The sequence below is a fragment of the Penicillium mononematosum genome, assembly GCF_028829835.1.
Source record: "Penicillium mononematosum strain IBT 11891 chromosome Unknown utg000005l:1.0-9366267.0:1.0-9372171.0, whole genome shotgun sequence".
Classification (NCBI taxonomy): domain Eukaryota; kingdom Fungi; phylum Ascomycota; class Eurotiomycetes; order Eurotiales; family Aspergillaceae; genus Penicillium; species Penicillium mononematosum.
Window position 1 is genome coordinate 7,749,140 of NW_026643275.1, and position 24,049 is coordinate 7,773,188.

Consider the following 24,049-nt stretch of genomic DNA (forward strand, 5'->3'; position numbering starts at 1 on the left):
AAAGACTCAGTTAATTCAGGGCCATCACGCCAGTCGAAGCCTCGTCATTTCCGCAATCGTGGTTGTCAATCTTCTCCGCGCATCGAATTCGCTCGTCTCATCTCGCTTTCGGTAATATTGCACAGTAATTCGGGACACCAGCCGGTAGCACGCGTACCTAAGTTGAAAAGAAAGAGTTAGCTACATCGCGCTAAATCGAGATGGTATTCTAAACACATACAAGACCAGCCGGATATTTTCCTCCCTTGTCCTAGACGCCGCCATCCCTGCTCCCTGCAAGACCGCCGGGGACGCATTCGCAAAGATCTCTGCCATCAGAACATCACCCCACATGGCACTGCTGAAGTCCACAATTCCAGACAACTGTCCAGATTCTTCATTTACCAAAACATGGGAGGGTCGACCAAAGTCCACGACCACAAGACGTGGCAGGGATACATATTCAAGAGCAGGCGCTAGGCGACTCAGCTCGTGTCGGATCTCCGAGTAAGGAAGGTGGATGAACATGTCCTCGGCGTCGCGAAGAATGCCTTCAAACAGGGCACAGAAGGCTTCTCGCCAGGAAGGTCTTCCAGCGCCAAATGCCACTTGCTGCAAGGAACCAAACCCAGGGGCTGCATTTTGACCGATGGTGCTCACCAAGAAGCCCAGGTGGCGGTTGATACCTTCTAGTTGCTGGGAGGTGAGTTTGCCTTCCATCTCTGACAGACTCTTCCCTTTCATATACTGCCGGATCAAGTAGGCAGATCCCCAGGGTCTTCCATAAGGATCATAATGATAGAGTTGGGGGATACAAGGGTTTCCACTCTGCCCTAGAAGAGCAAGGAACTGGGCTTCGGTTTCGAGGAATGATCGCTCACGTCGGAGGAGAGCTGTCCTTGATGACGGAGACCCCTTTAGCAACAATTGAGCTCCATTCGACAGCGTCAGAAGCCGTAATGAGTGCATGTGACCAGAAATCGGATATGAGTGTTGCACATGTACCGTAGAAGGAAACAGCAGCGAGAGGACATCGTCTAGTCTATGATGCTCGTCAACCTCGGCGGCATGAGGCTGCCGATGAAAAGATTCGTTGTGCCCGCTTTTCCCATTGACTGGTGGCATCGCAGACCATGTTTTCAAGTCAAGCTGTTGCATCGTGAGCTATTTGGTGGGGGATATTGGCTAACAGGTGGGAGGGGTGGGGATGCTATATAAGCAACGCTCTGACGGCCCTTGAAGTGGAAAAGATAGTGGCAGGGGATGATGATGTATGAACAAGGCTATCACAACTCATAGACCCTGCTATTGGTAATAAAAGGACATATATGTCCATCGGGCTAGGTATATGCCGAGATAGTTTGAATTGAAAAGTCCCAGTACGGAGTAGACGTGGCGCAAATTCGCTTCTAGAATCCATAGTCCGTAGAGATCTTCGAATATCAATGGGGCACAAGAGACCGCCATGATCGTTTACTCCGTACATTACCCACAATAGAAAGACGTTGGCAGCAGATTTCAGCGCCATGACTCTCGCTTCTCGGTTCATCCAACGCGAGATACGAAAGAGAAGACGTAAACATAGTCAGCGGAGTCGAATTAGAAGACTATGTTTCGCCGAGACGACATTCACAAGCGAGAGTCCCAGGACCCTGTTGTCACCATTGGCTCAGGATTAAGAAGAAATATGGGACAAGTAAACTAAGTAAAGCCGTCTCGCCTAAGCATCCCACTCTAAGAAAGGTGATCATCCGAGCACTTTGTCCCCGACCAATCAGAATGGTCCCTTACCGAATACTTCCCGTCATTGCATTTCAGCATTTCAGCATAGAACTCTGTCAACGTTCGATTTGTTCTTTACTTCCCGAAATTGATTTCGCTTGTTACGTTCGAATTTAAAACTACGCACATCTGCTTATCACTTCTCATGTTGGGACCGAACCGATGCAAGCCACCGGAGCTTTACTCTTAAGTGGAAGGACTTGCATTTCAATGAGTTTCTGAAGTTATAATGGACCCTTAAATCGGCATATAGCTTCTGTATCTGGTTCAATAATTCAATATGGTTTTTTTTCCCTCTCGATTGTAGGTTTTAGGACGGCTTGTTGCATGAATTCAGTTGCCGAGAACTTTTAGGCCCTGTGATAGAACATTTTAGCTGCAGGGAGTGTGATGTACCTGTACCTAGGTAGTAAAGACCAGGGTTCGACGTCAACTAGAGTGCCATTAGCATCGATGCAGTTGATGTCATGTCAAACGTGCACATGTTCCTAGAGTATTTCCTTTTGCAATTCACTGCTAAAACAATGGAACAATACTCCAAGGGGAAGAATATAAAAATATAGTAACCTTGGAAGTTCTAACAGGGGGGCCTTCACTTATGTCTCATTACCCTTACTTGTAGGGGAAACTGAATGCATTTGGTTGACCCCAATATCGATGATGTCTTATAGCTTCTGTGATCAAATTCATTTTGCTACACACGAAGTCAAAATGACCATTCTGGGTTATTGTTTGATGACGCCTGCCTATGAATATAGAAGCGAGTAGGTTTACTTGAAAGGACTGGTTAGAAGAAGTGTATGTTGTATGGAGATCAGCGGTGAAAATGAATATAAGTGCAGCGTGGGCGATAGTATGTACAATAAAATTTCATCGAAGTAACCTGGTAGGCTACTAGGGGAAAGTACTGTGTCATTCGTACTAAGCTTTAGACTCAGTGGCAGTGCCTGCTGGCTCTGCTTTTGGTGAAGGATCGTAGATTTCGGCCAAGTTGAACCGCTTCAGCTTATCATAATCACCTTGCACTACACTCATTCCAATCACGTTCTGCGCGAGTCAGTTAAAGACCCCATAGGAGAGTGTTATTTTTGTACTCACTTGGGCAACATCAACGAGGATCATTAAATCATAGTTCTTCAAATTCACCGGGTGCTCGGGACCGACAGCATCGGCAACAGTCTTAATAATAATGTCTCGGTTGAGCTTCGAGTTGCCTCGCACAGTAGGCCGAATGGCGTACTAAATAGGTGGCAGATCAGCAATGCTCAAAGTATATCACCACTCACAGCGAGATGCATGATCGGATCATTTCCAAAAACAGTAGGATCCCCGAGTGCCCAGAAACCCAAAGAGGGAGGGAGATAGAGGAAGGCTCTACAACTCACCGTTTTCGGTGGCCCTCCAGAATGGAAATGAGGCTTGAGAATCTCTTTCGCAAATGCCGTTAGGTCCACACTCAGCGTCTTCCGGATTGACGTGACTGGATGCATGCGCTTAATCCATCGACTCTTCTTAGTCTCCGGATGGGCATGCGCTTCGCTACACAGACGGTGCACAAGCTGCACCGGGTCTATTGAGGGATCAAGACGCATGAATGTTACTATCAGGATTAGCACCGATGAACATTTCCGGGACCTAGCGCATAAACGGATTGGGTTTTTGAATAATAGGAGACTTACCACATGGCATATCCATCTGCACTGGCTGGAATTGACGAGTTTTGTCTTTACTGGGCTGTAGGCCCTCCAGTTCCCTTCGGATCTGGGCCTCGATATCTTCATCATCGGTATCTTCGTCTTCTTCCTCTTTATTTTCAGTGCCCTCGATGACCTAGAACAAAAGTTAGCAAAACTGTAGGAATAATCTCAAAGCGGGAAAAAGATGGAAAAAAACCAAGGAAGAAAAAAAGAAAAAAAGAAGAAGAAAAGGACAATCTTACCTGAGAAAAGATATCCACTGCTTCTGACAGACATTTTCCTTCTCTCCCCATATCGCATGTCAAAAAGACACCTACATCGCCAGATTCAATAGCGACGCGACTTGCCTGCTTCCCATATTTTGCACCACCCTAGTGCCATTAGTTAGTGCAGTGGGCAATCGATATTCAGCAACTGACCTTTCTCTTCTTTGAAGAGGGATTTGATCTGTCCGGCATAGCTCTTTTCCCCATTTAGATAGACTAATCCAGGATTGTGGTTTGAGATGCCCAGATGGTGGGGGTGGGAGTTTTGTGTGATCGGCGGAGATTGCCTGTGTTGGGTTTAGCCGGGGATGGCCTAGTTATGCTTGGTACAATGGACTCCAGGGCTATATACATTATTGTATGTGTTATTAGATCTTAGATATATAATCTTTATCTATTCTACTATTTTACTATTTTACTATAGTCAAGATAGCTCTAAAACAAAACGTCCAATCTCATAAGAAAAGCAAATGATGGCATGACATCAATTCAATGACGTAGCCAAAGTGGTCTCACCTTTCTCATCAGGGAACTTGGAACAAAAGTGCAATCTGCGCTCTTTTATACCTCTTACTCCCTCGATCACACCTCTCACCTTTTTCTTCTTCTCTTTCCTATCTACCTCTCTCCCCAAACACATCAATTCATCATGGCGACTACCGATATTGCCACCAGGGAGCTAAAGAATCCCGTGGATGTGGCAGAGTACTTATTCCGACGTCTCCACGAGGTTGGAATCCGCTCATTGCATGGTGTACCTGGCGACTACAATCTTGCAGCATTGGATTACGTGTCCAAGTGTGGTATCAATTGGGTTGGAAACTGCAACGAACTCAATGCCGGTAAGACAGACTACTATACTACAAACGAATGATCTGGATCTAACGTTGGTTCCTCTTAGGCTATGCCGCCGATGGCTATGCTCGTGTAAACGGTATCAGTGCGCTAGTCACCACATTTGGTGTTGGAGAGCTGTCCGCCCTCAACGCCATCGCAGGCGCCTACTCCGAATTTGTCCCAGTTATCCATATCGTTGGCCAGCCCACCACACAGTCTCAAAAGGATGGAATGTTGTTGCACCACACTCTCGGAAACGGCGACTTCAATGTCTTCACCAAAATGAGCGAGGGCATCTCCTGCTACGTCGCACGCCTAAACGAACCCTATGACGCAGCCACTCTGATCGACAGTGCAATTCGTGAATGTTGGATCCGCAGCCGTCCGGTATACATCACTCTGCCAACTGACCTTGTGGCGGCCAAGGTCAACGGTGATCGCTTGAAGACCCCGATTGATCTTTCACTGCCTAAGAATGACCCGGAGAAGGAGGATTACGTGGTCGGCGTTGTCCTGAAGTATCTTCATGCCGCAAAGAACCCAGTCATCTTGGTTGACGCCTGTGCCATCCGTCACCGCGTGCTAGAAGAAGTGCGTGATTTGGTGGAGAAGTCTGGATTGCCGACCTTTGTGACTCCGATGGGCAAGGGAGCCGTGAACGAGACTCACAAAAACTTTGGTGGTGTTTATGCTGGCAATGGGTCTAACGTTGGCGTCAGTGAGGCCGTCGAGTCGTCCGACCTCATTCTGAGCATTGGAGCGATCAAGTCCGATTTCAACACTACCGGTTTCACTTATCGTGTTGGACAGCTGAACACCATTGACTTCCATAGTACCTTTGTGAGAGTGCGGTACTCGGAGTATCCTGACATAAACATGAAAGGTGTTTTGAGGAAGGTCATTGAGCGGATGAATCCTCTGACCCCGGCTCCTACTCCTCAGATCACGAACCGACTGCCCGAAAGCGAGGAGACCTCTTCTGATCAGACCATCACCCACAAGTGGCTCTGGCCAATCGTCGGACAGTGGCTAAAAGAAAAGGATATCGTCCTTACAGAGACTGGCACTGCGAACTTTGGTATTTGGGACACTCGCTTCCCCGCGAACGTAACTGCCGTTAGTCAAGTGCTTTGGGGCAGCATTGGCTATTCCATGGGAGCCTGCCAGGGCGCTGCGCTCGCTGCTAAGGAGCAGGAAGACCGTCGAACCATCCTCTTTATTGGCGACGGGAGTATCCAACTGACTGTTCAGGAACTGAGCACTATCCTGAAAAATAAGTTGAACCCTATCGTGTAAGCATCCCTATCAACCCAGAATTCTCATATCATATACTGACCCGACCATCTTTAGCTTCGTTATCTGCAACGACGGCTACACTATCGAGCGATACATCCACGGATGGGACGCAGCTTACAACGACATCCAGCCATGGGACTTTGCCAACATCCCCAAGGTCTTCGGAGCCAAGGACAACTACCAAGGCTACCGTATCAAGACCCGTGATGAGCTCAATAAGCTGTTCGCCGACAAGGACTTCAACGCGTCCGACAAGCTTCGAGTGAGTTATCAATATTAGGAAGTCCCGAATTGTCTGCTAACGCACTTTCTAGTTGGTTGAGGTGTACATGCCTCGCGAAGATGCCCCTGCGGGCTTGAAGTTGACCGCCGAGGCTGCTGCACAACGCAACAAGTAAGCCGTTCGAAGCGCGAGAAAACATTACGTCTCTCGTAATGTCACGATGCATATGAAAGCAAATGTAGTAATATCTGAAAGCTGGGTTTCCTACGCCTCTGTGGTTTCTTTTCTGTCTTCACGGCGTTTGCTTCGAGAGTGGACGGTCACATACCGCAGGATCTAATAACGCTCATTATTGAGTATGTAGCAAGAACATCTTCGCTATTCATGCATGAAATCCATAAAATCTTCATATTTCAAGTATATACTCTACCATTATCATTAAGAAAGGTCTGGTGTACATCCATCAAGCTATCAAGTAGCTACATATGTGGGATACGCATGTATGCAAGCTGCAAGCCAACCCAGCGTCCTCGGCTACCTAGGTAGTACAAGGCTAGCGTCGCCTGCAATGTCAAAATAAGCATATCGTGTTCAAGGTTAAAGTTGCATGAACTGCATTCCAGGGTCTACCTAGGTATTTCTCTGGTAGATTCTGCTTAACTTTTTCTCGTTTTCCAAAACAATTACTTTGCACCTCACCTGGAGTAACTTAGGCTTTCTAAGGCTACATACCCCGTTTATGGCAAGTAGGGGCGTCTTTCTTTTAATGCCTTCCATGTGCAGGCGGGAATGTCCCGGTGGGACCAGTTCGCTGTTGTCCAGTTATCAGCTGGGCGAGAATGGTGAACCATGTGTGGAGGTCCTCAGGAAGAGATTTACGTTATCAGATGCGAGTCTGTTTTTTAATTCGCTGAGCTCAGATGATCTTTGCCAACGCTAATGCTATACCGATCCGATTCAACTAATGTACTGTTTCATCATCCACGTGGAACATTAGAAAGAAAAGAAAAGAAAATAGGCTAACCCAAAAGGGAACCCTTGCCCGGACCACTCCGACAACCTTGGACATGAGAATAGTAATAATCCATACGAGACACTCAAGTGGCGAAAAGGAGACATTGCCAAATGGGCACTGACGGTGAACATTTCAGCTTATGCTAAGGCAAAGCCGTGGATCATCTCGATCTAAAGCTAAGCTTGTTCATACTTCAGGGTGTGACAATATAGATCTGGATCTGCCGAGTTCGGCCCGACAGCGAGAAACTCCGAGAAAAAAAAAAGTTTTCCTCTGGTAAGGATAGAAAATATAGATCTCCCGATAGTGCATCTGCCGAGGGCTGACTTCGGGAGAAAACTCGGAAGGGAATCCATGGATAATACACGGGACGTGAACTTTCGATTGATCTGATAATGTTCATCTGATAAGATGGATACGAAAGTGTGAAGGTACGAAGGTAGGCACATACTAGCAATATTCCGGGAATTATGTACCCATTCATCGCTTCTAGTTTAATAGAGTCAATACAGTTAATTCAATCCATCTGAATCCTACGACAAAGTACTTTTGAAAATCACCTCTGCATCGCATGATATCCTGCTGATTTCGGGTGGAGCTCCAAAAAGCAGCTTATTGTATGCCCCTGCACTCTGCGCAAAAGACCCGTCCAAAATGGTGGTGTTATCATTCGGGTTCTGACTTGGATCATACAACATGCCTTTCGTGTCTATTAAGTGAGCCGACCCGTGGACTGGTATGTATTTGAATAAGTGTTTTCCCCTTGGATATCCCAGTCATATCTACTCGCTACTTCCAATGTTGCAACTAGAATATTATATTTGAATTCGTCTGCAAGGTAAATTAAGATAAAAGGTTAGGAAGATAATAGAGTGCAAATCAAAAAGAAGATAAAAAATGACCAGTGGCTACCGACAAACTGGCTTGTCCCAAGATGCCTCGCCAAATACAGGAGACCAGCCGGACCTGGTCGATGGGCCCGTAAAGCAATCACTGCGCAGAATTGTGTCGGCATAATTCAGCCGTGAAAAGCATTGGGGGATCCCATACCCTTCCAGGTTGGTGGCGTGTGGACTAGGCCGTTTTTAGAGACTAATTCCATGGCTTGGATTATCTGATCCGTTTATCGGGCATTTCGGTGAACTAACTGCAATAAGTCTTAGCTACGTTTCCAACTTTGGAAGCTTTCTTGGTTAGTTCCTATAAGGAATGAAAATACTAAAATCTTTTTTAGATGCTCCATATATAGGTGGGCTCCCGGATCATCCCATTATCTTTCCTTTTCTTTCTTATATTCTTACTCTTTTCTTCTGGGGCTCCCTGTATATAAGGAAGGTACTCGCCTGCAAGTCATGGGTGTGATTAATCTGACTCGTGGTCGGAAAGACCGTGTGATCGTTGAGGACCTGCGCCCAGCACAAGAAAACGAGAAGACCGATCTCAACGTGGAACAAAACACAGTGGATGATGGCCTGGACAACCTCGGTCATGCGGATAAGGAAATCCGGGAACATCCCGACGAGGTCAGCGCAAATGCTGCAGATGGTGTGCGCAAGGCCGAGGCTGTTGCTTTAGTCTGGAGCAAGAAAGCTGTTTTCGCGACCTATGGCTGGTGAGTACTAGGAAAAGAACCACAGGTGAACTAGACTCTGAACATCTATAGGATCTGGATCTGCTTCTTCATGCTGGCATTGCATTCCTCTATCGGTTCCAATGTCCTCTACTATGCCTATTCCAACTTTCAGAATGCTTCTCAGGTCAGCACGGCGACCATTCTGGCAAGCATTGTAGGTGGAGTTCTCAAGCTTCCCATCGGAAAGATCCTGACCCTATGGGGACGTGCTGAAGGTCTCATCATCTTCACAGGTGTATATATCCTCGGTATCATCATACTTGCTGCTTGCAACAACGCCAACAGTTATGCTGCTGGATACGTTCTGTACTGGGTTGGATATGATGCGATCTATATCATCCTGGACATCTTCATTGCCGATACTTCGGGCATGCGCAACCGGGCTTTCGCTTTCGCCTTTGCCTCCACGCCCTTCATCTGCACTTCGTTCACGGGTCCCCTGGCTGCTACCCATTTCCTGAAGACTTCCAGCTGGCGTTGGGCATACGGCTCTTTTGCTATTATTATGCCCTTTGTCTTTCTGCCTCTGGCTGCTGTCTTCAAGTTCTATGAAAACAAGGCCCGGAAGATGGGTGTCTTGCAGCGCCCAGTTAGCGGCCGGACTACCATGCAGTCCATCGTCCACTACTTGCACGAATTTGACAGTGAGTATACACCGTATACCTCTTCCCTCTGTCCTCAATCAACTGCTAACCGAGGTTATAGTTATCGGTGCTTTTATTCTAATGGCGGCTTTCATATTGTTCCTTCTTCCCTTTAGCCTGGCCAACTACGGTCGTGCCCAGTACAGCGAAGCCGCCTTTATCGCGCCCCTGGTTATTGGCTTCTTCCTCTTCTTCGTCTTTGCAGCCTGGGAAAAATTGTTCGCACGCACCCACTTCATCCCATACCAGCTCTTCAAGGACCGCACCGTCTTTGGCGCCTGCTGTCTCTCGGCTATCCTCTATTTCAGCTTCTACTCCTGGGATCTGTACTACTACTACTTCGTGATGGTCGTATACGACCTCGATGTCACAATGACCGGCTACATGACAGCAATCTACACCGTGGGATCCTGCTTCTGGTCCCCGATCTTTGGCCTTTGGATCCGCTACGTAAAGGAGTTCAAGTACAGCTGTCTCTTCTTCGCTCTACCATTGATGACCCTCGGTGCCGGCCTGATGATCCACTTCCGCGGCTCGGACAGCGACATCGGGTACGTGATCATGTGTCAGATCTTCATTGCCTTCGCTGGCGGTATGATGGTTATCGGCGAGCAGATGGCCGTCATGTGTGCCTCCGACCGTGAGGGTATTCCCATGATGATCTCGCTGGTTTCTCTGTTCTCGAACTTGGGCGGTGCCATTGGCTATGCTGTCTCCGCTGCCATCTATGCCAACACTTTTCCCCAAGGGTTGCGCGAGGCCCTGCCCGAGAGTGCTAAGGACCAATGGGCTGCTATCTATGCCGGTGGCTATGTTGCTCAAATGAAGTATCTGCCCGGCACTGAGGAGCGGGACGCGATCAACTTCGCCTACGGTTATAGTCAGAAGTACGGGTGCATTGCTGCGACGGCGATTCTTGTGCTTGCTGTACCGTGTATTGGTATGTGGAGACATTATAGGGTGGACAAGGAGCAGAATAAGGGTACTGTTCTCTAGGTTTGGACTTGACTTTTTCTGTACAATAAACGTGAGACACTGGGTGTCTATGCTTCTTCAAAAATAAATTTTTACATGTATTCTGGTGGCTTACTAGCGAGATATAATTTCTAACGCATTTTTAATATATTTCTGAAGTGATTGACTTCTCCATTGCTTCTAGTAGAAGAAGTACTCCGTAGAGGACTACTCTCATACCAGTATTTCGATCTTGGTGGCAATAGGCATATACTAACTTATGTCTTTCCATCCAATTCCTCCCATGTTGTAGGGAGCAGAACAGAAACGAAGACAGACGCCACAGGGCTGTTATTGGCGCGTAGCAAATGACAAGGTGATCACGGGCCACCGAAGGTGAGACTGGGAGATTGCAGGGCGTCAGATGGGGTCTGGAGGGCATCCCATGAAGAAAGTGTCGGTCAAAAGTACGATATATTGTTCTTTCTCTCTTACTGTGTCCTGAGTTCTTGGTACTATCTAGGTTGGGACTTCTGCTGCCATCACAACCCTAAAAAGGATAGATCCTAGGGCCACGTGACGATCCATCTTCAAGACATTAAAGCAATATAAAGACCATTTGATATTATATCCCTTCCAGAATTCTTGGTGAGTTCCATTTTCCGAAAATACGTCAGAAGTAAGGAGTTGCGGTGTTTTCTGTGCTCGCTTCCACTTGCTCGGATTTCATTCGCCTTCTAATCTTCCAATCTTCCAATCTTTCGACCCAATCGCATCACCAAAACCCTTCCAAGGTTGGGAGCTCTTCGGCAGGTGACTAACCATGTACTGAGTTTAGTAGAATTTTTTCTCTATTTCAGTCGACCATCTTGAGATAATCCTGGCCTTGTACCAGCCCGTCGCGCGATCTCAGTCTGTTCCGCAATCCCAAGCGCTGCGATAACATCGGCAACGCCGTACCGAAACATGTCAACGCACGCACTGAGGACCTAAATTCGTTCTATTTCTGCCCTTCCGAAGCGATCAACGAGATCGAGATCCAGCCCTCAACCCCGACCGCTTGTTTGGTGCCTGGGACGCCTAGCATGATGCGTTAATGGTCATACCTGAACAGACTCGAAATCACCTTCGCCCAAGCCTCTCCTGGACGTCGCAGTCGACTCAGCGGGATACAACTACAGTTAATAGCCAGATCAAGTGCATCAGCTATCAGAATGGATGGACGTCAGCAGTATGTCCCGGGGCCCCCGCCTTCCTCTCAAGCGCAACACATGAACCTGCCTCCGCCTCCGCCTCGACATCCACAAGCCCAAACGCTGGTGCCGCCCCCTCCTCCTGGTCCGCCTCCAGGGACGAATTATGGAGCTCCGACAGGATGGCAGCAAAACTGGGCCAGACCGGCGATGACCCCAGGCTTCCCACCACCGCCACCGCTTGCCCCCGCACCAAACCAGCATCTAACATACGGTCGCCCACCAGCCCAGTTGTCGATCATTCCTCCGCGTCATGACCATCAGCCTCTGACATCCGCAACTTATATACCCGGGAATGATACTATTGGCGTCGGCATTCCAGGGTTGTTCGACCCCCATGGAAGAGCTCAGCCATACGATCCATATGCGCACACCAACGCCGAGAGGCAACGGTTGGGTCTCGGCCAAATGCACGATCACATCAATACCTCAATCCCGTATAAAACAGATACAAGCCTTCCACAGACCCCCGGGGGCGCACTATTTCTTCGCCTTACGCTCTTCATGGCAACATTCATGAATTAACGACCAACGACAGCCCTCAGCAGCAGGCGACAGCTCAAAATACCGAGCTTACCAAATCGTCAAGTCATCGTCACAATAGTAGCGGTACTTCGCTGGGTGGTTTGTCTCACAGCGAAGCTGCGATCCAGTGGCCATTGGATCGCGTGCTCATCTGGCTTGCGAAGAATGGATTTTCCAACGATTGGCAGGAAACGTTTAAATCATTGGAGCTCGAAGGGGCTGACTTCCTCGAGCTTGGACATGGATCCGGCGGACGAGGAAATCTTGGGAAAATGCATCAAGTGGTTTACCCTCAGTTGGCAAAGGAGGTTGGCCGGAGTGGCAAAAAATGGGAACCTGGCCGGGAACGAGACGAAGGAAAGCGTATGCGCAAGCTGATCCGTCAAATCCATGATGGTTCGCAAGATTATACCGTCTCTACGCCACTGAATCAAACGCAGCCGCCGGCAAATGCGTTCCCTGAAACCAGTGCCGCTTACTTTTCCAATAATTTCCCCGAGCCACGCTCTGCTGGCCCTGGCCCTGGTGTCAATGATGTGAGTCCGGATCATCTGAGTGCATTGCATGCCTCCAATCAAGGCCAAAAGCAGCCTGGGCAACGTTCGGTTACCATGCCGGTCCCTGCGGGCCACGATTCGCCGAGATACAATGACTCTCCGGCACGAGAAAACTGGGTGCGATCTGACCAGTTGCGGTCCGAGTATACCCGCAATGCCTTGTCGGGAATGAACAGTGACCATCGACGCCAGAGTCCGTCCATTGGCAGTGAACCGGGCACTTTTCAGGGATCATCTCTGCGGCCCCATGAAGAAAGTCCAAATAGTGGTAGCCCAGCCATGCAGAATGCGTCGCCCGCTTATACAGGAGCATTTTCATCATCCACTGGGGATCTGACGCTAAAACATTATGATCACTCTCGGGGCAATAGCACCGACTCGATCCCCGGATACAGTCGGGGCACCACAGGCCGGTACTATGATTCTCGGAGGCAAGCTCAAGACGGTGCTCGTCCCTCGCCTCAAGATGCTTCAGGTCGGCAATGGAGTGATCAAAACTCGTCTTCGTACTCCAAAGAACACAAGGGCTTTTTCTCTAATATTCTGAAGAAGAAGACAAAAGCTACAGCTTCTAGCCAGCCATCTCCCGATCAGCAGCATGAAGACTCGTCGCCTACGACAAGCCCGGAAACTCGACCGAATGAAGCCTATCTCCCTTACATAAAGCCTGCTTACAACTCTAGCGACATGTCGGTCGGTGAGCGTCCATCAACGGCGACCACAAAGACGAAAAAGTGGGTATTCGTCACCACGGATGGCTTGAACTTCCGTTTGGTTGACATCTCCGATCTGGACTCTTTTGAGTCGTTGCGTACTGGGATTTGTGAAAGCCTCTCGGTCGATCCGACCAATGCCCAGATTTACCTCACTCAGCCCGGGCAGAGCGAGCATGAGGATCCTATGAGCGATGCAGCCCTCGCACAGTCTCGTCGAAGCAAATCAGATGCATATGGTTCTCTCAAGCTGTTTGTACGAGGGACTCCTATGCTTCCTTTGCCACCCAATACTCCTCGAGTCGATGGCCTGGGAGTTTCATTGACAGACAAGTCCAATATGTCCCCCACGGCAACACACCACCAAGTCCACAGGAAGCCGCTAGACGAAGATGCCCTTAACAGGCTATCACCGCACCGCACCAGACCAGACTCTCCCTTGTTGGGCTCTCGGCAAAGTACACTTAAGGCTTCGACAGGGAAGGCACCCCCGGCAGAGACCGCACAGGATCCAAGCCAAGCTCTTGGGTCTGATAAATCTGACTTGCTTGCTCGCCACGAGGAACACCTCCGTGAGGTCGAACGTAAACAAAAACAATATTTACATTCCAGAATCCCGCAATCTCATCAGAATAAGAATGCCTATAGCGACACGGGGTACAGGAGAAACGAAGTCATTGACTTTGATAGTCCTCGTATCTCGCCTTATGAGGAAAAGAAGGGAGAAACGCTTGTACCACTTCGCAAACCTCCAACAGCGCCAGTCGAGTCCAACACTCTTACCAAGGTCAACTCTCTCAGCAGGAGACCAACCACCCGCGAATCTCGTGAAAATCGGTCACAGCCATCCTGGGCGCTGCCATTGCCAGCGTTGGCCGCATTACAAGTGCCGTTGGCACACCATTGCCTTCGGTACCGGCTGCATCTTCGCCTTCAGCCAACACTCAAGACAGTGCAAGCTCCGAATCTGATCGACCAGGAACGTTTGATTCTACTGGAACATTTTCAAGTAGAACAACCCTCGGTCAGTATATGCATGACACAGCGCGGCCTGATCGATCTCACGCTGACTATCTTTCAGACTCTTCAAGACCCGCTTCGAAGATGGCCACAGAACGCGAGAAAACGGCAGTCTCGTTTGCCAACCAGTCACCTGAAAAGCCTGTTTCTGAAGACCCGCCGAGACCAGGCTTGCAATCTCGCAAGTCGTTCGGTCCAGAGTTCGACTTTGAAGAGAATCAAGTTTCCTTCCAGCGAACCCCTCAACAGCAGCAGGACTCAGATGATGACTCGGATGACTCGGACGATGGCCTATTCCAGGTCCGACCTTCAAGGGGCCAGGAAGAACAGAGAGAAGCGCAAGCTGAGGCCGAAAAGAAGTCGGAGAGGCCATCGCTGACTGTGAACACAAAAGATGAATTAAGGTCAAAATTGTCTGTCCGGTTCAAATCTCCGAGCACTGCCGGTCCCAGTTCCAGCGGAGAGGCATCTGATGGGAAGGAACCGGTTTCTAGTACCTGGGGACCAGTCTCGCCCGAAGATGAGAGGCCTCTACCACGGCGAGAGTCATTCGCCCGGGATATCTGGGCAAGCAGACCCGCTGTCGAAGGCGTTATCGACCACCTCGATGACTTCTTCCCCGACGTTGATCTTGACGCTCCTTACCTGGATGAGCCCTCATCGCCCAATAGCAAGGCTATCAACGAACATGACGCAAGCCTCAAAGACAAAAAGGAAGCCCCGCCACCTACGCCGCATGCAACCCATGCACCTGAAACAGCTCCGGTGAGACCACCTGAACCTGCCAACTTTGCACGACAGAAACTTGCTCGTGGTGGCGCCGGTGGGGGTGGACTCTCTCGCATGAAATCTATTCGACAAGTGGCCCAGGGAGCAAACCGGACGAACAGCGTTAGCGCGGCTGGTCCCCAAAGGTCGGGTGATCTTTTGCGCCGAAAGAGTACCAAGATGTTCGGCGCCAAGATCATGCAAATCAGGCCCAGGCCGGGCACTCGGCTTAGCCAACTCGATCCGATCCCGCAGAACAGCACCCAACCGGCGTCCAATACCGGGCCTGTTCCTCAGCGACAACCCACTTTCCGCATCATCCGTGGTCAGCTCATCGGCAAGGGTACTTATGGTCGCGTATACCTAGGCATGAACGCGGACAATGGTGAAGTTTTGGCAGTCAAACTAGTCGAGATCAACCCGCGAATTGCAGGGGCAGACAAAGACCGCGTCAAGGAGATGGTCGCCGCCCTGGACCAGGAGATCGACACAATGCAGCACCTCGAACACCCCAACATCGTGCAATATCTTGGATGCGAGCGTGGCGAATTCTCTATCTCCATCTATCTGGAGTATATCTCCGGTGGATCTGTCGGAAGCTGTCTGCGCAAGCATGGCAAATTCGAAGAAAGTGTCGTGAGATCACTAACGCGGCAAACCCTGGGCGGACTGGCGTATCTGCACGATAAGGGAATCCTCCACCGCGACCTGAAAGCAGACAACATCCTCCTGGACCTCGATGGCACGTGCAAGATCTCCGACTTTGGTATCTCCAAGAAGACGGACGACATCTACGGTAACGACTCATCCAACTCCATGCAAGGCTCCGTCTTCTGGATGGCCCCCGAGGTCATCCAGTCCCAGGGCCAGGGCTACAGCGCCAAGGTCGACATATGGTCTCTTGGCTGTGTGGTGCTGGAGATGTTCGCCGGCCGTCGACCATGGAGCAAGGAGGAGGCCATCGGCGCTATCTTCAAACTCGGCAGTCTGAGCCAGGCTCCGCCGATTCCGGATGATGTTTCTATGAACATCAGTCCCGCGGCACTTGCATTCATGTATGATTGCTTCACAATGTAAGTTTCCACGTGGTTTTGGTCCTGGATCGCTTTATCAGTTCTTGGGTCTTTGGGGTCGTCTTTTACTAACATCTTCCCAGTGACTCGGCTGAACGTCCTACTGCTGGGACCCTGCTCACCCGCCATCCCTTCTGCGAGTCCGATGCGAACTACAACTTCCTAGATACGGAATTGTACGCCAAGATTCGCGATGTTCTTTGAGTTTCATTGGTTTATTTTTCTTGTTTGACTGCGTTCGGAGTGACTTAACAACTTTTCACTTTCTCCTATCGACCGTACATACCCTTTTTTTTAACATGCTTGAAGCGAGATCTGTCGTCTGGTCAGCTGTACATACATCTTTTCACGTTTGTGAATAATAACATTTACCGGGGAAATGGATTGTTCCCTCTTTAAAGTCTGAATGTGATACACTTTCGAACAGCAAGAATTTATACAATTACTCGGCCTATGCATGTACAAAATTGCTCAATTCAACATGGTATCTATGCTCAAAAAGCGGATGTTCAAAAAAAGGGTCACAAGGAACGAATCCAAATCCTAAGAGCTGGTGCTTAAAAGATCATCGTCGTCTTCAGGGATATCAGCCTGCAACCCAGCGACGCCGACACGGAACACGCCCTCGCACCATTCGGCAAAGGTATTAACATCCCAGACAGCATCATCCCGACCCTTCCCTTTCTTACTAACAGAATTGCCTTTGGCCTTCTCGGAGGAAGTATATTTCTCAAAGAAATCCTCGTAGATCTGAATAGTACGGTCCTGGACCGCCCCAACAAGCGTCTCTTTCATACGCGTGTCATCAATATACTCATTCAAGACCTTACGCAGAATCGGGACCTCCTTCTCGATAGTGCGGCAAGAAGGAAGGATAAGTTCGCCGCGGGCCAGATTGCGGGCATCAACGAATTGAGCCGGCAGCGAGGCGGTCATGCGAGCAGCAAAAGCATTGATGAAGTCGTTGATGACTGTACGAAGGCGACCATCCAGCTCGACTTTCGCGTCGAGCATGTTCTCCACGACGCGCGGGATGAGGCCGTGGCCGACGAGGCGCATCAGGTTGCGCGGGTTGAAGAGACCGCCGCGCTCGCGCAGCTCCCAGAAGGTACTTGTCATGCCGGAGAAGTCGAAGGAGATATCGGCGGAGACGTATTCGATGTCGAACGCGACGATTTGTTGCTTTAGGATTAGGAGATGGCTCATTAGGAAGAGTTGGCTGTCGGCTGGTGTGGCTTTGGCGGAGATTAGGGTGCTGGCGTTTTGGAGAGAAAGGGTTGTTTGGTGCACGATTTGGTGGGCTAGGTCGTCGAAGACGGTGGACTGGGTTTGATCAGTAGGCTGAGTGATTAGGGTTGTGTTGTTTCGGGGAAGCATCTTACATTCACTAGGCGATATATCCGACTCAGGAGCCAGATTGCTTTTCGCAGGGTTGGATACCAGCCCTTTAGGGCGGTCTGGGTCTCAAAGTCCCATTTACCGTCTCGCTCTTGTGTAGATTCGCCTGCCTCGTCGCCTTGCTTGGCCGTCATGTCGATTAGTGTATCGGCGGATGTGTCTTTCTTGCCCGAGATCTGAGTATCTGACACAGTCAAAGATACATGCCGGTTGCGCATTGGGTAATCAGTGTCCTCTGGGCGAGGTTTGTATCGTTCGATTTCGTCGCGCAGAACAGCCAGAGCACGGAAAACAAGTCGGGCCTGGACATCTTGCAAAGCGGGCTGGATCAAAACAGAAAAGTCAAGATGGTTCGCCTCGACTTGTTCAGGTTCTTCTTCTGGGTCTGAGAAGTAGCGAGTCTGTAGTAGATTACACAGTTGACATAGCATGACGATATCGGACTCGTGGATAATTCGTGGACGAAGGTGATCATAAAGTGGTTCGCATAGCGTCTCAAGGAAGTCATACAAACCTCCTTGTCCGTGGAACCATTCCCCCCATAGATCATATTCGTCTAGACACAGACCACGGATATAACTGATGCTAGCTCGAGCAAAGGCAACTAGGTCCTTGGACGAACTAGGCGTCTGTGTGATTTCGCCGAGCTTTTTGCGAGCGAGCGGCATAATCAGCTTTGCACGAGTAGCCGAGTAATTGCTGTGCAGCTCGTTCATCAGACTTTGATATTCAGCTTCGTTATTTTGATCTGGGTTGAGCGGCGGCACGGCTCTCTTTTGGATCTCGACTCCAATCTGCTTCAGCTCAGGTGCTCCAACCCGGAATTTGGCGTACAGGAGAGCCGACAATGCTGTGTCATTCAATTGCTGATCCGAAATCTTTTTGGAGACGCTCTGGTAAATATCCTTAAGTGAAGATACAAAGTTGCCGCGGATAAGCGTCAAGGCACGCGTTAGCAGTAGCCGGTATCTCGAGCGATAGACCTCTGCCTCTTTTTGTTCCGGCTAGGGAGAAGTTAGCGACAGGCGCATAAATATCCAGGTCTTGCTTACTCACATGTGTTTCCATGTAATCCAAGCACACGTCCAGACGCCTCAACATATCTGAGAATTCTTTGTCGCGAACTGTATTCCCGGCGCCGGGGGCATTCAGCCGCCGCGATGCGGGGTCTAAGAAATCGTAATAGTGGAGGTTATTGTGGATGCCATTCGCAAGTTTTGTGTCCCGTTCCTGGGCAGACAAAAGCCCTTGACATTGTTTCTCGAAATTTGCTGTTTGCGTCTCGACCGATTTGAATGATTCGGACAAGCTGGATAGGTCATCCAGGAGGGTCAAGGTGTTCGTTAAGATTTCGTCAATGTGCTCTTTCGATTGCTCAAGTTCATCCAAGCAATTCCTACAAAAAGGTAAATTAGTACACCTCCGATAACCGTCCAATGTCGATCGTACTGGTACTCGTCATAGCTCTCCTCAATCAGGTCACCCTTAACACCATTAAGCCAGTGCGAAAACTCGAGTTCGTTGCTCCATCCTGGTGTTTTCCACTCTAAATCGCTGGGCGTCTTCTCGTCCAATGCTTGGAGGCTTGATTGGGTTTCTTTGGCGGTGGGTTTGCGCGGCGGGCCAGACGGAGCGGTTTGGCGGCGGGCACGCTGCTGCTTTGTGGAAGGCATGGTGCGGTCAAGTCCCAGGGAGTGTAATGGGAGTTAGCCCGCAGCTCATGTCTCTCTGCTGGCTTTATCCAGAGTGAAATTCAGGCCAAGTTTCATGTTGAAGCCGAACTGCGATGTGGTCAACTCCGAGATGGATTCTGCCGAGAGCTCCCGCCTGGATGCCGCAACAAATCACAGGCGCGGCATTGAGAGCTTCCCCGGATATAATTTCACCTTTGTAGCTTCGATATGCTCTAGCTGGTGGTCCAGCCATCGTCTACAATGTTGTCAACCCAAATGCGACGGCCCGCGACGCACTCAGTCCTCGCTTTTCGTCCACTCAGAAGCTCGACGGCTCAGTCACTGAATACGCCATGGTCCCGATTTGCTAGCAGTCGATCCCAAAAGCCAAACTCGTCATCACACTGGATCCGCAATTCCCTCGGATTTGCTGTGACAGGAACTGCAGTTTTTATGGGGTACTCATACATGGCTGATGGTGGAAAGGAGGCTCTGATGAGTCGCCCGGAGGTTACGAAGAAAGAGCCCGTTGATGTCAACGATCTCCAAGCTCAGTTCATTCAAGAAAAACGAAGCCTGAAAAGTCCCGCCGTCTACACATGGGGTTCGAATGTTTATCGTGTGGTGGATCCAGGATCTAAAGATACTGACATCAAGACTCCTCGGCGCTTCAAATACTTTGATGGCCAGGTGCTGAGAGATCTCAAGATCGAGGAAAAGTCCGGTGCCGCAATCACCGAGAAGGGAGATCTAGTACAATGGGGCAAGGCGTTCTCAGAGTCGGATTTCAAACCCACGGCAACTCTGACCGGCAAGAATCTTATTTCACTTGCTCTGTCTGAAAGCCGAATCATTGCGCTATCCTCGGATGGGACTGTATACTCGCTACCAACATCCAAGGACGAGCAAAGCACCGGCCCGAAGACAACGGAAAGCTCTTGGGTTCCTTTCTGGCCCAACCAGTCTAATATGAGCTACCGTGTACTGAACCCATCTTTGAAGCTTGGCGAAAAGGTCACTGCAATCAGTGGAGGACAGGAGCATGTGCTGCTCCTCACAAGCTCTGGTCGAGTATTCTCTGCGGCGTCATCCACCGAAAATTACCCTTCGCTTGGTCAACTCGGTGTGGAGGGACTTACCTGGTCCACCAGACCCAAGGGGCCAGCAGATACCTGCCACGAAGTTACAGCTCTCAAAGACTCCAAAATTGTTCAGATTGCCTGTGGTGACTACCACTCACTGGCGCTAAGCAAAGATGGCCGTATGTTTGGCTTTGGTGACAACTCATTTGGTCAATTGGGCGTGGATTTTGAACCCCAGAGGCCTTTCAAGGATGCTCCTTTCCAGATGAAGGTTCAAAAACTCTATAGAAGGAACCTCTACCTGCCAAAGGTTACTAGCATTGCTGCTGGTGGCGCCAACACCTTCTTCTCCGTCGATGCCAAGCGCATTCTGGGGTACGAAGAAGAGGCTGCCAATGTTCATGATCTCGGGAATGTAACTGCAGACACATGGGCATGCGGCAGGGGAATCTGGGGTACTCTCGGCAATGGCAGATGGGTTCACCTGCAGGATTCGCCCACCAAGGTGAAAGCTTTAAGCGGTATGAGCGAGTATGACGAGAAAACAAACCAAATGACCCCTATTCGCATTCGGGCCATGTCTGTCGGCACGACACATGTCTCTGCGATCTTGGACAACAAGACCAATGTCAGCAAGACTACCAAGGACTCTTTGGATCAATCCAAAGACTGGGGCTATGATGTACTCTGGTGGGGAGGCAACGAGCATTTGCAACTGGGAACAGGAAAGCGAAGCAACCAGGCCAAGCCAACCTACATCAACGCACCCCCCGAAAACAAAACCCAGGCCGAGGCGCGCTTACAGATCATGCCTCGCCACAAGGGCAAGGTCGGGAATCGCAATGTGAGCATGGAGCAGCGTGTTGAATGTGGGCGCCATGTCTCTGCCATTTATTCTGCAGTCTAAAGGATAAAAAGGAAAACTGTATAATAGCGATGCCATACGAAATTCAATTATAATTCGCTCTTTTTAATACTCAGCCTGTTGTTTTGGCCTTGTAGAATGACCGCGATTGCAAACAGACCAAACTCTTATCACCGCGGAGGCGCTTGGACCACCGCTTATCCAAAAAATTTCCAGCGCTCCAAGCCCATCTTTCCTCACGACACACCGCCATAATGCCTCGTGAACAACAGAAAAGAGGCCGCAGGGCCGAGAAGAAAGCCCAGAAAGAAGATTCCAAGAGAAAATTCGAGGAGACCTCCGAAGACCCCGTCGCGAAGCGGATAAAGCCCTCTGCCGACGACGACGAGACCAATGAGGCCAATGACAGCATCCAGCTTCCCGAAAATGAGGACTACATTCCTCTTGGACAGGGCGAGCAGCAGGAAGGCGAGCAACCTGATTTGGATGGAGACATGCCTTTCTACGGTCTTCTAGATGAGGAGGAGTCAGAATACTTCCAGCGCGCCAACGAAATGCTGGAGCTAAACCAGTTCCAGGACGCCGAGGAGCGCAGCTTGTTTGTCGACAGTGTGTACTCGGAAGCCAATGGCAAGGAATTGAAGATCGCCTGCAGTCAGGGCTGTTCGAGACTCATGGAGAAATTGATCTCAATGTCAGACGCTCGACAACTGCGCCGGATATTCAGCAAATTTATCGGCCACTTCCTCCACCTAGTGCAGCATCGGTTCGCTAGCCACTGTTGTGAGACACTTTTCATCCACGCTGCGCCTGCCGTGATGCAGAAGACGAAATCTCAGCCCAAAAAGTCGGACGAAGAAGGAGAGGAAGAGCCCGAGCTGTCGCTCGCGGAAATGTTCATGGCTGTTATTGAGGAATTGAAGGAAAATTGGGGATACCTGTTGACAGAGCGGTTTGCCTCGCATACAATCCGAGTGCTACTGTTGGTTCTTGCTGGCGAGCCGGTGGATGTCACGTCAAACGAGTCGTTTGTCGCAAGTCGCAAGAAGGAAAGAATTGAGATCCCGACTATTCAGGGCGAGGAGAAAGCGGGCAAATCTAAAGCTGAGAAACACACTGTTCCGGAGACATTTGAACCGGCACTCAAGAAGATCATGACCGATATGGTTGCCGGCCTCGACGATGTTTATCTCCGAGCCCTGGCTACGCACCCGGTTGGAAATCCCGTGCTTCAGGTACTGTTGTTCCTAGAGCTTTCTCATTTTGGAAAGTCTAGCGCCAAAGACCCCAAGTCGACCATCCGAAGACTGGTTCCTGATGAGTCGTTCGAGGAAGGATCCGAAAGTGCGGTTTTCATTAGTGGTCTCCTATACGACCCAGTTGGTTCTCGCCTGTTAGAAACAATGGTGCGATACCTTCCTGGTAAATCGTTCAAAAACCTTTACAGGAACAACCTGGGTGGCCGAATTGGTTCCCTCTCTCGCAATAGCACTGCTGGATATGTGGTTCTTCGGATGCTGGAAAGACTCGGCAAGGATGACTTGAAGATTGCCATGACCAACATTATTCCCGAAGTTCCGGGCCTTATTGAACGGTCGAGACTCATTGTCCCCAAAATGTTGATCGAGCGGTGCATGGTCCGTGACGTCGACACAAAGCCTCTTGCCGAAGCACTCGAGGGCGCTTATAGCAAGGATCCTGCTGTCAGACTGCAGCAGATGCTGAAATTCAACATCTCGGAGAACACAGCCCCGCAATCTGAAGACCATGGTATGGAAGAGGACAACGACGGAAAGGAGCGCAAGCCACGGGGCCCACCCCCGGTATCTGCGGCGGAGAAAGCAGAGAAACTACATGCATCTCTGCTGGTACAGGCCATGCTGACCGTTCCTGGCCCGATGAGCCAACTTGTCTACACGAGTCTCCTCGCCCAATCATCCGAAACGATCGTACAACTTGCCCAAGAACCCACCTCTTCCCGCGTTCTTCAACAGGCTCTGACTTCCACAACATCCACACCTCAAATCCGGCGACAGCTCACCACCCGTTTCCAAGGCCATCTCACACCTCTTGCCCTGAGCAGCAGCGGTTCACACGTAGTGGATGCGCTTTGGTCAGCGACCAAGGATATCTTCTTTGTCAAGGAGCGGATGGCACAGGAACTCGAGCGACATGAACAGGAGCTCCGCGATTCCTTTGTGGGTCGCGCAGTCTGGCGAAACTGGTCAATGGATCTCTTCAAGCGCCGCCGACGCGATTGGACTCACAAGGCCAAGGGCTTTGAGGAGCGAGCCGAGGGTAATGAAGGCGCCGAACGTCCCAAGTCTAAAATTGAACAGGCTCGGGCCCGTTACGCGGCGGCCAAGGAAGCAGCTGATGCCGGTGCTACTGGTGCGAACCAGACTACGGTAGCTAGCAGGTGAAGAAATACGGTGATAAAATTATGTATTAGACGAAATGCACATGTACTCATACAAAAAGGCGTTGATGCATCAATTGTTTCATTGCTTGATATCTATTTCCATGGCTTTCTTATGAATCAACCATATTTTAAGACATATCGGAGAGATTCTATATGGTTCACCGCAACAATCCCATGGGGGCATTCGGGTTCCTGCAGATCAGCCCGAATCTTAATATTCCTGTCCGCATACTGATATATGCAAGGAGTCTGGATAATTAGGATTCCAATATACAACGTAGTTAAGAGCGCCAAGCCTACCTAATATTACCTAGGTAGGCTTAACAGATTTGAGTTTAAAGGCTTACCGCCCACATGACCTTTACAATTCTATT

The 24,049-nt window shown here is 49.8% G+C and overlaps 8 protein-coding genes across 8 annotated transcripts; 5 read left to right on the forward strand and 3 right to left on the reverse strand.

The window, feature by feature from the left end:
* Window positions 1–24: 24 nt before the first annotated feature.
* N7519_011145 (phosphotransferase family protein) lies at window positions 25–1,137 on the reverse strand (the record flags this gene model as incomplete). Its single annotated transcript, XM_057297918.1, has 2 exons — window positions 25–157; window positions 221–1,137. The coding sequence occupies 2 exons, from the start codon at window positions 1,135–1,137 to the stop codon at window positions 25–27; spliced, it is 1,050 nt and encodes a 349-aa protein (XP_057145800.1).
* Window positions 1,138–2,682: 1,545 nt separating this feature from the next.
* Window positions 2,683–3,931, reverse strand: N7519_011146 (THUMP domain-containing protein; the record flags this gene model as incomplete). The annotated part of the gene is made up of 6 exons (XM_057297919.1): window positions 2,683–2,808; window positions 2,860–3,000; window positions 3,147–3,361; window positions 3,441–3,591; window positions 3,701–3,829; window positions 3,878–3,931. The coding sequence occupies 6 exons, from the start codon at window positions 3,929–3,931 to the stop codon at window positions 2,683–2,685; spliced, it is 816 nt and encodes a 271-aa protein (XP_057145801.1).
* Window positions 3,932–4,373: 442 nt separating this feature from the next.
* N7519_011147 (alpha-keto acid decarboxylase family protein) lies at window positions 4,374–6,255 on the forward strand (the record flags this gene model as incomplete). The annotated part of the gene is made up of 4 exons (XM_057297920.1): window positions 4,374–4,566; window positions 4,626–5,853; window positions 5,912–6,119; window positions 6,172–6,255. 4 exons carry the CDS (start codon window positions 4,374–4,376, stop codon window positions 6,253–6,255), a joined length of 1,713 nt encoding a protein of 570 aa, XP_057145802.1.
* A 2,192-nt stretch (window positions 6,256–8,447) lies between these two features.
* Window positions 8,448–10,368, forward strand: N7519_011148 (Major facilitator superfamily domain general substrate transporter; the record flags this gene model as incomplete). The annotated part of the gene is made up of 3 exons (XM_057297921.1): window positions 8,448–8,707; window positions 8,759–9,372; window positions 9,434–10,368. The coding sequence occupies 3 exons, from the start codon at window positions 8,448–8,450 to the stop codon at window positions 10,366–10,368; spliced, it is 1,809 nt and encodes a 602-aa protein (XP_057145803.1).
* A 1,172-nt stretch (window positions 10,369–11,540) lies between these two features.
* Window positions 11,541–16,439, forward strand: bck1 (uncharacterized protein; the record flags this gene model as incomplete). The annotated part of the gene is made up of 4 exons (XM_057297922.1): window positions 11,541–11,971; window positions 12,028–14,402; window positions 14,456–16,235; window positions 16,319–16,439. The coding sequence occupies 4 exons, from the start codon at window positions 11,541–11,543 to the stop codon at window positions 16,437–16,439; spliced, it is 4,707 nt and encodes a 1,568-aa protein (XP_057145804.1).
* A 339-nt stretch (window positions 16,440–16,778) lies between these two features.
* On the reverse strand, window positions 16,779–19,306 carry N7519_011150 (Golgi transport complex subunit COG3; the record flags this gene model as incomplete). The annotated part of the gene is made up of 4 exons (XM_057297923.1): window positions 16,779–17,558; window positions 17,618–18,637; window positions 18,690–19,029; window positions 19,083–19,306. 4 exons carry the CDS (start codon window positions 19,304–19,306, stop codon window positions 16,779–16,781), a joined length of 2,364 nt encoding a protein of 787 aa, XP_057145805.1.
* Window positions 19,307–19,567: 261 nt separating this feature from the next.
* N7519_011151 (RCC1 domain-containing protein) lies at window positions 19,568–21,295 on the forward strand (the record flags this gene model as incomplete). Its single annotated transcript, XM_057297924.1, has 1 exon — window positions 19,568–21,295. One exon carries the CDS (start codon window positions 19,568–19,570, stop codon window positions 21,293–21,295), a length of 1,728 nt encoding a protein of 575 aa, XP_057145806.1.
* Window positions 21,296–21,507: 212 nt separating this feature from the next.
* On the forward strand, window positions 21,508–23,676 carry nop9 (RNA-binding RNA processing protein NOP9; the record flags this gene model as incomplete). Its single annotated transcript, XM_057297925.1, has 1 exon — window positions 21,508–23,676. One exon carries the CDS (start codon window positions 21,508–21,510, stop codon window positions 23,674–23,676), a length of 2,169 nt encoding a protein of 722 aa, XP_057145807.1.
* Window positions 23,677–24,049: the final 373 nt, after the last annotated feature.